Source organism: Mytilus edulis, chromosome 14, assembly GCF_963676685.1.
Source record: "Mytilus edulis chromosome 14, xbMytEdul2.2, whole genome shotgun sequence".
NCBI classification, from domain to species: domain Eukaryota; kingdom Metazoa; phylum Mollusca; class Bivalvia; order Mytilida; family Mytilidae; genus Mytilus; species Mytilus edulis.
The window spans coordinates 22253044-22266504 of NC_092357.1; the positions used below are offsets into that span (position 1 = coordinate 22253044).

Sequence of the window (13461 nt, forward strand, 5' to 3'; positions counted from 1 at the left end):
TCTTGTATAAATGTTGGAATGTCAACGTATATTTAAATTTCCTGCTTCAAAAAGTTTGTAGTCAATAGACGCTACCATGTTTTCACCTCCACATTTAAGAGAGTTAAAGTGTTTCCATTGGACAAGAATAATGTATTCGTGATGAGCGTGACTTCAATCAAACGATAGATGGCGCAACATTGATATCACAAATGTTGACACAATCTGCCAAGGGTGAAGAGCAGGGAAGTAGATCATGAACCTTAGCTAGCAGAAATGCACATGAATATACAAAGTTTGAAAAATACTTTAAACTAATAATGCAGTATCTTCTTATGATGAAATTTTCTTTGCAGGTCGTTTGCGTTTGATAACGGGTTCCGTTGACAATATAGGACGACTGGAAATTAATTATAGAGGTGAATGGGGAACAATATGTTCTAATAGTTTTGGTCATGTTGAAGCAGCAGTAGCCTGTAGACAGCTCGGATATTGGTGTGTATTACATTAAAAGCAGACTCACAAATGCATTAATGATAAAATTAACGGTACCAATTTTCTTGCATCAGATGTGCATTTCGACAATACATGTCTCTCCAGTGATGCTCATGGCCAAAATATTTGAAATCCAAAGCTTATATAAAAGATGAAGAGCTATAATCCAAAAGGTACAAAAAGTATAGCCAAATCCGTGAAAGGAATCAGAGCTTTGCATGAGGGAGATACATTCCTTGATTTATAACTTTTTAATATTTTGTAACAGCAAATTTTAATAACACAAATAAATCCGTATTTTCATGCCAGTACCGAAGTAAAGAAACGGAAATACCGTAACGTTTCCGATTTTGATTCTGTTGTTAGGGATTTTAGTTGTGACGTTATTTAAATTATGACGTCATGTGCAATGTAAACAAAGAAACGCTATCATCAGGTAACGTTTATTCATATCAAGGAATTATTAAAAATGAAATTGGTATTGCACGTTCCTTCCTATTTTATACTAGACTGATAAATATGTATTTTACTCAAAGTTTCATACAAACGAGACCGGAAAAAGGAACAGCATTGTACATTTCTGCGCAGGTTCGGGATTTCAAAACACGACAAAAAAAAATTGAACGATTTTGAGTTCATTAGTACAATGAAAAATTCGGGAAATTTTCCCGAATTTTTTTTTTTATTGAATTTTCTACTGTTATTGGGGACTTCGTCCCCATATAAATTTGTCCTAGTACTACTTCAGAGTAATCGCTGCACATAAGCGTGAGAGTAATAAACAAACACTTATAAAATGAAACCCTTGCCAATACATTTTATCATACAATTACAATAAATGTTTAAGTGCTAGTTTCACTCTGGATAAATACAATAAAGTCAATATACATGTACATGTAACACTGATAAAGAGATGCATGTACAGTTAAGATGGGGTCAGCAATCTTAATTCAATTGTATATATAGATGGTTGTTCATGTAACAGGATTTAAAGGTGCATGTGTATATTTGTATGTGTTTTTTTTTTCTTTTATGTTTTTCTTCTTCAATTGTATGAATTGAATGCATGTACCTGTGTTGGTAAAAATGCTCTGTTGTTATTGTGTTGTTTTCTTTTTTTCGTTACTTTATTTTCTTTTATTTAGCATGGGGATTATAAATTAGCATGTTGACTATTATTATATGCGATTCTTTGGTATACATCTTCTCTCGTAAAATCGAACAATACACAAATTTAAAATTAAAACGTGCAAATCGAGGTACAAAATTAAGTTTCACAGAACTTTTTTGATATATATTTCAGTTTTACTTTAGCACAAAAATATTTGCTCATTTTATTTATACTATGATGCTCTCGACACTTTTTTTTAGGGGGTTGGGGGTAACTCTAAGTAAAAAATTGAAACATTGGGAAAACATTTTTACATATAGATGCACATTTGTATGGTTTGTTCATACTGCTTGGATATATTGGGCTTATATATATTTATATTTATTATTATTTAAGCTATTCTTGTTTAACCACTTGATAATATTATGTCGACTATAACTATTGGTAGTGTAAACTGCAGGGGTTTATCAGAAACAGTCAAAAGAATTGATATATTTACAAAATATAAGGACTTATATGATATAATTATATTAGTAGACACCCATAGCACATCTGAAAAAGAAAAACAATGGCTGCATGAATGGGGATATGTGGGGTAATTTAGTTCTTTTTCTAGTAAAAGCAGAGGGGAGGCTGTTCTTTTCAGAAATACTTTTGAATTTAAAATCCATGGGGAAACTATAGACTTGTCCGGTAATTTTGTTATATTAGATATCACCATTCAGGACTATCTTATAACTTTGGCAGCAATATATGGACCGAATAATGATGAACCAGCCTTTTTTGACAACATAAAAAACAAAATATCCCACTTTGGCAACTCGTCAATTGTAGTGGTGGGTGATTGGAACGTTGTTCAAGGTTATGAGATGGACACATTATATTATAGAAATGAAAATAACCCCCAGTCAAAAGCTAAGATACATGAGGTTATGCATGACCTTGATTTATTAGATATATGGCGCCTGCAACACCCTTTTGAAAAGAGGTACTCATGGCGGGGTCCAAATCGCAAACAAAGTCGTTTGGACTACTTCATGATTACCTCTGATATAGAAGCATTTGTAATTTCATCAGATATAGGAATAAGTTATAAATCGGATCATTCTCCAGTACTTATTAATTTAAAATTTTCAAGCCAGATTAGAGGGAAGGGTACATAGAAATTTAATAACAGTCTATTGAAGGAAACTGAGTTTATTGAAAAAGTTAAAGGGGATATCAAAAATGTCATTGAAGAATATGAGTCTGATCCATCTATTGATATTGATATTGAGACAGAGGATAAACAGTTTAATATAAGCTATCAGCTTCTATGGGATATGATTAAGATGAAAGTTCGTGGATCTGCAATCTCATTTTCGTCTTTCCGGAAGAAGGAACAAAATAATAAAGAAAAAGAATTATTATACAAGATATCATTATTAGATAAAAAAACTCATAGAGAATAACTTGCCATCAGTACACCAAGAAAGGGAAGGGTTGAAACTAGAATTAAAAGTAATAAGAGAAAAAAATGTTAAAGGAATAATTACAAGAGCAAAGGCAAGATGGCAAGTAGAGGGGGAAAAGGGAAGTAACTATTTTTGTAATTTGGAAAAAAAACATTATACAGAAAAAATTATTCCCAAACTTATCCTGGAGGACGAATCTGAGATAATGGATCCATGTATTATTAGAAATGAACAAAAACAATTTTATGAAAAATTGTATACTAGTTCTAACCCATTGTTACTTGAGACTCACAGGAGCACATTTCTTCAGCATGACAATCCTTTTATTACAAAACCTATTGAGGAAGAGGTGGAATCATGTGAAGGACCTTTATCAGTACAGGAATGTCTGTCTTCTCTTAAACATATGAAGAACTCTAAATCACCTGGTATAGATGGATTCACTGTTGAGTTTTATAAAAAATTTTGGAATGATATTAAATTACCACTAGTAAGATGTTTAAATGAGGCTTTAGAGTATGGAAAGTTCTCTATCACTCAAAGACAGGGACTCATTACCTGTATACCAAAGGAAGGTAAGTCAAAGTTTTATCTTAAGAACTGGCGACCTATCACACTGCTGTGTGTAGACTATAAAATAGCTACAGTCAGTCTAGTAAATAGATTTAAAAAGGTCTTGGTAAACATAATTAGTCAAACACAAAAAGGTTTTCTTAAAGGTAGGTATATTGGCGAATGCACTAGATTTATTTATGATTTGATGGAAAAGATGGAAGAAGACGACATTCCTGGACTTTTACTTTTAGTTGATTTTGAAAAAGCTTTCGACACAGTCGAATGGTCCTTTATATATGAGGCTTTGCAGTTTTATGGCTTTGACCATACATTTATAAATTGGATTAAGGCTTGCTACTGTGATGCTTCTAGTGCAGTGTTAAATAATGGTTATATTTCAGAATTTTTTTCATTAAAAAGGGGGGTCCGTCAAGGGGATCCTCTGTCTCCTTACCTGTTTATTTTAGTGCTAGAATTACTAAGTGCAGCTATTAAAAATGACCCTGATGTTGCGGGTGTAACAATTAATGACTCTGAATTTCTGTTGAGTCAATACGCTGATGATTCTTCCGTAGTCCTGGATGGTGACCAAAAATCCCTAAATCAGTGTTTATACTTGTTTGATAAATTTTCAGAATGTGCTGGACTTAGGTGTAATGTTGACAAAACCGAAGCCGTATGGATTGGGTCAAAAAAGGGTAGTATGGAAAAACTTTTTCCAGAAAAAAATCTTGTATGGAACCATTCTGGGAGGTTTAAACTACTAGGTATATGGTTTGAGCTTGCTAAAATGGATAAAACTCTATGTAATTTTACAGCCAAGATAAACAGTATCAAGTCATTACTCAATACTTGGGCTTATAGAGAACTAACATATATTGGGAGGGTTGTAGTTATTAAGACTTTAGTACTTCCCATTTTGGTTCAAGTTCTGACTGTCCTACCTAACCCCCCAGAAGGGGTTTTGAAGGAGATTCAGAATATATTTTTTAACTTCTTATGGAAAGGAAAACCTGATAAAGTGAAAAGGGCAGTGATGATGTCCGAACACTGTGATGGTGGTCTTAAGATGCCTAATATTTATTATTTTTGCTATAGTGTAAAAATGTCTTGGCTGTATAAATTATTAGATCACCAAAATTACTCTCCTTGGAAAGTCTTGCTACTTAGTTATATACAAAAATTTGGGGGAGACAAGATTTTACACTTAAGTCAAGAAGGTTTACTTTATTTAGCAGAAAAAGTTAATCCATTTTGGCATGATATCCTGGTAAATTTTTCCAAGTTAAAAAATAAGCTTCAAGCTGATAACAATACTGAAATTTTGACCCAGTCCATATGGCTGAATCCGAACATCAAAATGGATGGCAAGATGATTTTGAGGTTCAAATATGTTGAAAATAGTATATTCTTCATTAATGATCTGATGTCAGATAATAATACATTATTCTCATATGATGAATTTAAAAAAAAGTATGATATCAATACTAATTTTGTAGAATTTTATAGTATTTTAAGTGCGATTCCAAAGAGATGGAAAATTATAATAGAAGGTAGTTCAAAACTGGAAATTATTGAAAATAAATTAATAGATAAAGTTAAAAAGGAACCAAAATCTTGTAAATTTTTCTATACATTATTTTTGGAGGATAATAAAGTATTATCTTTATCTTCCCGTGAAAAATGGGAAAGAGATTTAAATATGCAGATTGAGGATTGGAATGCTATTTATTCCATGCCTTTCATTATAACCAGAAACTCTTTTTTGTAAAACTTTCAATTTAAGATTGTTCATAGGATTCTACCATGTAATTCATTTTTATTGAAATGTAAATTAAAAGAAACTGAACTTTGTACTTTTTGTTCAGAATTTAAAGAAAATATTTTTCACATTTTTTGGGAATGTAATGTATCACAAAACTTCTGGCTATCCGTTATAGATTGGATTAAAAATTATGGCATTCTCCTGCCTTTTAGTGCAAAAGAAGTCATGTTAGGTGTGTCTGAGGATTTTGTTAACAGTAAAACAGTTAACAATATTTTGTTGTTATTCAAATACTATATATACAAATGTAGATGTAAGAACATATCCCCCACAAAATATGGTGGGGTAGAATATTTAAAATATTTGATTAATATAGAAAAATACTCTGTATGTTTCTTAACCCCTGTACGAAAAGTAAAAATGGATCAGAAATGGCATATGTTAGAAGCAGCTTTTATTTAATTTATTTGATTAATTAACAAAATATTTTTGTAATATTTATATATATATCTTATTATATCCATATGACTTAATTGATTTATCAAGTATTACTTTATTTTTAAAATGTGTATCGAATACTGTAGTATGTAATTTCACATGTTTCATCATCAAAAATAAAATAATTACAAAAAAATAGTACTAGCTACGGGGCTGGTGATACCCTCGGGGACTAATAGTCCACCACCAGAGGCATCGACCCAGTGGTAGTAATAACATTAACGGTACTAATTTTCTTGCACCAGATGCGCATTTCGAAAATACATGTCTCTTCATCAGTGATGCTCATGGCCAAAATATTTGAAATCCAAAGCTTATATAAAAGATGAAGAGCTATAATCCAAAAGGTCCAAAATTAGTATTGTACATCATTTGATTCATCCTATTATGTTCCAAATTCATGAAATAGTTTTGATTGTTTACAATTCGATGTTCGTAATATATCCAACGATTGGTAGATTTAATTCGACATCAAATTTTGAAATATGGACTTCTCATTTAATATGATACGAAAAGTTTTTAAAAGTAATATAAAAAGACTTCAGTCAAAATTGAGTTTATGAATACTAGTATATTAATACCACAGAAAAATTTGAAGCCATTAAATTGTTATATTTGGTTGCAATTACCTTGTTTTACAGATCATGCCATATCAAATAATGTTTACAGGGTTATATTTTGCTGTACACTTATCCCGTTTGCATGAAATGTTTTGAAGTGATATAATTCAGGTGGTGAGCATGGGGACCGAAAAAGGTGGTACATTTTGGTATGTGTCTAATTAATTTTTTTTTTATACAAACTGTCCGAAACTGAGAGAATGATGCGGCACATAGAAGAGAAGTTATCTGAAGAATACTTCACCATAACTTTAGAAATATTAAAGAGCACACTTAATATTGAAAGTGCTTAACATAATTTATATCTCGGAACGACAAGTAGTGAATATCAAATATACCATGTATCTTTCATTTATTTATAGTTCCGGACAGATGATTCCCTATCAATATATAGATGATGGCAATGGAACCATTTGGTTAGATAGAATAGATTGCTCTGGTTCAGAACATAAATTAATCAATTGCACATACACAATCGATACTTCACACTGTAGACACAGTTACGATGCCGGTGTCAAATGTTATATCAGCTGTCCAGCAGAGGAAGATGAAGGTAGGATGTGATTTAAATCAAAAGTTCGAAGCAACTGATTTATATGCACATGGTGGCTATTGTACATAGATAAGGAAAACACAGTACCATTTATCCGGTCTACTTCAGTGCAGTATCTATAAAGATAACTGTACAATTGTGTATGAACGTCATCTTTCAACTTATTGATATCCATCGTAATCGATATTTAATATAGGTGCACTGGTGTTTGCTATGGTATTTGGAGATGTTGTTTCGTGATATTTATTCATAAAATATCATCATTTGTATAGAGTATTTGTATGAACTTTCGAAAATTAAAAACTTTTGAAGCAATTAAAATTTTACATATGCATACAATCTAATTCAAATCAAAACAACTTAGTAATTTGAATTGCACAACTGTTTGGAATTTTTGGTCCCAATGCTCGTCAAGGTTGTACTTGTTTGGCTTTATATCTATTTTGATCTGAGCGTCACTGATAAGTCTTGATTAGTCGAAACGCGCCTCTGGTGTACTAAATTATAATCCTGGTACCTTTGATAACTAGTAAGAATAAAAATAATTGCATAAAACAACAGTTTTGAATGTTTGATTGATTTAAATCGTTTTGTAAAAATCCCGATTTGTAGCATACAGATAACAAGATAATTAAGGTCTTTCCTTTATTAATGGAAAAACCTTACTGTATTTCGTTTGTTTATTATTATTATTTTTTCTCGTCCGTTTTCAAAGTCCAAAATCACAAAAAGTACACAACATATTCAAATGATCTTTGGTACCATGTATCAGGGGTTTAATATCTATCTTGTATCAGAAGAACCATGATTTACTATTTACCTTATAGGAGTTATCTCCCAAATTACAAAAAAACACTCTTATCACTACTCCTCTTAAACTGTAAGACTTAGCGGCAAATGGTTTTTTTATAATGTTCCTTGCCAGATGGCGCAACTTCAAATAATTTTAACCGAAGCGATCCAGTGACTTATTATAGGAGTTATTTCCCCTTGAATATATATCGGTATGCATATACATCTTATGAACCGTAAGTTGTAAAGACCTCGGGTCTTTTGATTTGAGGTCATTGGACCACTTGAAAATATAGGTCAAGGTCAAAGGTCAAGGTCATATTTTAGATTTTCACATGTCTTTGATTTCCCTATAATTCTTGAATGGTTATAGATACAGAAAATGTAAGTAGTGAAAAATGCTTGGTACTTCAAGGGGCAACTTTGTTACGTTATGACTGTATAAGTTTTACTATTATGTAAGGGACATAACCCCTATCTATGGTTTATGAAAAGCCAATATTAGCTAAAACCCTTAAACAAAAGGTTCTTGACCCATAGGGTCTTTTGCAATGACATTTTGGAGCAATGACCTTGAGGAAGGTGTACTAAAAGGCAAATTATGTTATTTTGGCACTATTTAAATAGTTTTATATGTGTTTGAATTCCAACCAACCAACCAACCAACAAACCAACAAACCAACTAACAAACCAATCAATCAATCAATCAGTGCATGCATGTTTCCGTCTCATGTGTTTTATATGGGGTCCAAGATCTCATTTATTTCTTTTCCGCTTGTTTCAAGAAACCTATCCAACGTGTTTAACCAAGCAACCAACGTGTTTAATCAACCAATCAACGTGTTTAATCAACCAATCAACATGTTTAACCAACCAATCAAGCAATCAATCAGTGCATGTTTCCGTCTCATGTGTTTAATATGGGGTCCAAGATCTCATTTGTTTCTTTTTCGCTTGTTTCAAGAAACCCTATCCAACGTGTTAAATCAACCAACCAACCTGTCTAATCAACCAATAAACATGTTTTATCAACCAATAAACATGTTTTATCAACAAATCAACATGTTTAACCAACCAACCAATCAATCAATCAATCAATCAATCAATCATAAGTGCATGTTTCCGTCTCATGTGTTTTATATGGAGTACACGATCTCATTTGTTTCTTTTTCGCTTGTTTCAAGAAACACTATCCAACGTGTTTAACCAACCAACTAACGTGTTTAATCAACCAATCAACATGTTTAACCAACCAATCAATCATTCAATCAGTGCATGTTTTCGTCTCATGTGTTTAATATGGAGTACAATATCTCATTTGTTTCTTTTTCGCTTGTTTCAAGAAACACTATCCAACGTGTTTAACCAATCAACCAACGTGTTTAACCAACCAACCAACGTGTTTAATCAACCAATCAACATGTTTAACCAACCAACCAATCAATCAATCAATCAGTGCATGTTTCCGTCTCATGTGTTAAATATGGAGTACAATATCTCGTTGTTTCTTTTTCGCTTGTGTCAAGACACACTATCCAACGTGTTACCAACCAACCAATGTGTTTAATCAACCAATCAACATGTTTAACCACCCAACCAACCAATCAATCAATCAATCAATCAGTGCATGTTTCCGTCTCATGTGTTTAATATGGAGTCCAAGATCTCATTTGTTTCTTTCTCGCTTGTTTCAAGAAACATATCTTACGTGTTTAACCAATCAACCAAAGTGTTTGATAAACAAATCAACGTGTTTAACCAACCAACCAATAAATCAATCAATCAATCAATCAATCAATCAATCAGTGCATGTTTCCGTCTCATGTGTTTAATATGGAGTCCAAGATCTCATTTGTTTCTTTCTCGCTTGTTTCAAGAAACCTATCCAACGTGTTTAACCAATCAACCAAAGTAATTGATCAACCAATCAAAGTGTTTAACAAACCAACCAATAAATAAATCAATCAATCCATCAATCAGTGCATGTTTCCGTCTCATGTGTTTTATATGGGGTCCAAGATCTCATTTGTTTCTTTTTCGCTGGTTTCAAGAAACCATATCCAACGTGTTTAACCAACAAATCAACGTGTCTGATCAACCAATCAACGTGTTTAACCAACCAACCAATCAATCAATCAATCAATCAATTAATCAATTAATAATTCAATCAATAGATAAAGGCAGATGTGGTGTGAGTGCCAATGAGACAACTCTCCATCCAAATAACAATTTAAAAAAGTAAACCATTATAGGTTAAAGTACGGCCTTTAACACGGAGCCTTGTCATGTTTCTGTTTCATGTCTTTAATACGGGGTCCAATGTCTCATTTCCTTTTTTTTCGCTTGTTTTGATTGACCCTATCCAACATGTTTAATTGATCAACCAACCAACCAATCAATCAATCAACCAACTATTCAATCAATCAACCAACCAATAAATCAATCAAACAACTAATCAATCATTACATATATGCATGCACACATGTTTCCGTCTCGTGCTTAATACGGGGTCCAAGATCTCATTTTTTTCCCGCTTGCTTCAAGAGACCCTATCCCAAGTGCTTAAGTAATAAACAAACAAACCAATCAATCAATATATATGACCGTTTATTTATGACAGTATAATTAAAACAATATGGAAGGAAAGACCTATCAATTATTCAAGAAGAATTGAATTTTAATTATAATTGTAAACGTTATTATCACATGGTACTAAAGGAAAACAAACTTTACTCAAATAAATCTAACTGAATAGTTTCGAAAAAAAATAATCGTCACATAAATCATCTTTGCAAGCCAAGGGTTACGATCCGCTCTCCTGCTTTCCCCTTGTCGGATTGAGAAGGAATTTAGGAGAATCAAGGTAATGATTTTTATTGGTCGCAGTTTTAAATGGCTTTATCAAATCAAAAAGATTTTCATCTCCACATTTATGAGAGTTAAAGTGCTTCCATTGGCCAAGAATAATGTATTCGTGATAGGCGTGACTTTAATCAACAGATAGATGGCGCAACATTAATGTTATCACAAATGTTGACACAATCTGCCAAGGGTGAAGAGCAGGGAAGTAGATCATGAACCTTAGCTAGCAAAAATGCACATGAATAAACAATGTTTGAAATATACATTAAACTACTAAAGCAGCTTCTTCTTATGATTGAATTTTCTTTGCAGGTCGTTTGCGTTTTATAACGGGTTCCGTTGACAATAAAGGACGACTGGAAATTAATTATAGAGGTGAATGGGGAACAATATGTTCTAATAGTTTTGGTCATGTTGAAGCAGCAGTAGCCTGTAGACAGCTCGGATATTGGTGTGTATTACATTAAAAGCAGAATCACAAATGTATCAATGAATTAGTATTGTAAATCAGTTGATTCATCCTATTATATTCCAAGTTCATGAGATAGTTTTGATTGTTTACAATTCGATGTTCGTAATATATCCAACGATTGGTAGATTTTATTCGACAGCAAATTTTGAAACCTGGACTTTTCATTTAGAAGGATACGAAAAAAATTTCAAAGTAATATAAAAAGACATCAGTCAAAATTGAGTTTATGAATACTTAAGAAATAATTCATGGATGCCATAGATTTTTTGGAAATTTACACATGGCCTGGGCCGTGATATTCGAATTTTATCCTGAGCGTTAGCGACGGATAAAATTAACAAATATCACGGCCCAGGCCATGTGTAAATTTACAACAAATCTATGGCTTCCATGAGTTATTTCGATTCTAATAGGACAAATACGATCATTTAAAAACTGAAGCGATGATGGGTATACCGTGTGTGTGGCTGTTCTATTTTACCCACTGTTCGATAAATGTAATACAAATTTAATAAACCTGCATGAATGATCCTTAACTAACCGCTAGAAAAAAAAATTGATTACTTTTTTTACTTCTCAGTAAACCCAACATTTGCAATTTTAAATTTACATTTTTTATCGTAAGCTACCGTCAAATTAACTGTTGACATGTTGTAACCAAGCAGCCGCCATGTTGATTTGCTGAAATCAGTAAATGTGCGAATAATGCAATTGAACATAAAACAAGCAACACCTACCTCAATACTTTATTTCAATGCAATTGTATCAGAGTTTAGAAGGTAAACGCAATAGAAAAATCTTCAGATTTGACGTTTTCATTCGTATGACGTCATGTTTTTTAAGTGACGTTAATGCGCCAATATCATTACTGGAATTTCACGGAATTTAATTTATTTTGTTTTTGTCCATTTTTCCGTTCTCTAATGTGTAAATTCTTTTTGTTATGCGTCAGAATCAGAATAAATGTTTTATTCAATTGTAATTATACATGTGGATTTACGTGGGAGGCAAATTTAAACAGCCATTTGTGTACATCTTGGAGTCTGAGCTAAGTATAGATATATCGAGAATTTTATCACGGTGTTGTGTACAAAGCGAAAGAAGCACGTCATATTAGAATAGCATATAAACACCGCAGAAAAAATAGAAGCCATTAAATTATTAAATTTGGTTCCAATTATCTTGTTTTACAGATCATGACATATCACATATTGTTTAGAGGGTAATTGTTTGCTGATGCATTAATCCCGCTTGCATAAAATGTTTAGAAGTGATATATTTGAGATTGGTAGGAATGAGGACCGAAAAAAGATGGTAGATTTTGGTTTGTGTCTAATTAGAAATTTTTGATACAAACTGTCCGAAATTGAGAGAATGATGCGGCACATAGAAGAGAAGTTATCTGAAGAAAACATTTACAAAAACTTTAGAAATATTAAAGAGTATAATTAATATTGAAAGTGCTTAACATAATTTGAATCTCGTAACGACAAGTAGTGAATATCAAATATCCCATGTATCTTTCATTAATTTATAGTTCCGGACAGATGATTCCCTATCAATATATAGATGATGGCAATGGAACCATTTGGTTAGATAGAATAGATTGCTCTGGTTCAGAACATAAATTAATCAATTGCACATACTCAATCGATACATCACACTGTAGTCACTGGTACGATGCCGGCGTCAAATGTTATATCAGCTGTCCAGCAGAAAAAGATGAAGGTAGGATGTGATTTAAATCAAAAGTTCGAAGCAATCGTATTTATATGCACATGGTGGCTATTGTATAGAAATGAGGAAGACACAGTATCGTTAATTCGGTTTACTTCAGTGCAGTACCTATAACGATTATTGCACAATTGTGAATTTACATCAATAATAATATCATTTTCTATATTGCCTCTTATGTACTGGTATGTGTCTGTTTGTCTTGATCCTTTTTCGGTCATGGCGTTGTCAGTTTATTATCGATCTATGAGTGTGACTGTACATTGTGTATCATTCGTCCCTCCTTTCAACTAGTTGATTGCCATCGTATTATATATTTAATATAGGTGCACTGGTGATTTCTATGTAATTTGGAGATGTTGTATAACAATATTTATTCAAACAATATCATCATTGTGAAAAGTTATTTTACATGTTTTATGAATTTTCGAAAATTGAATACTATTAAACCAATTGGAATTTCATACAAGCATACAATCGAAATTGATAACAAGCTTAAGTAAACAAGTATCTAAAATAAGTATAAGAAAACAGCAGTTTTGAATATTTAATTTGATTTTTTTTTTATATA

At 32.2% G+C, this 13461-nt stretch overlaps 1 protein-coding gene across 1 annotated transcript in view; it reads left to right on the plus strand.

Annotated features, from left to right (window-relative positions):
• Positions 1-13461, plus strand: part of LOC139504046 (uncharacterized) — a 108335-nt gene that overhangs the window by 63095 nt on the left and 31779 nt on the right. The window contains exons 32-35 of the mRNA XM_071294105.1: positions 336-474; positions 6840-7030; positions 10997-11135; positions 12694-12884. Of these exons, the coding sequence (XP_071150206.1) occupies positions 336-474; positions 6840-7030; positions 10997-11135; positions 12694-12884 (660 nt within the window). The remainder of the gene's footprint in view (positions 1-335; positions 475-6839; positions 7031-10996; positions 11136-12693; positions 12885-13461) is intronic.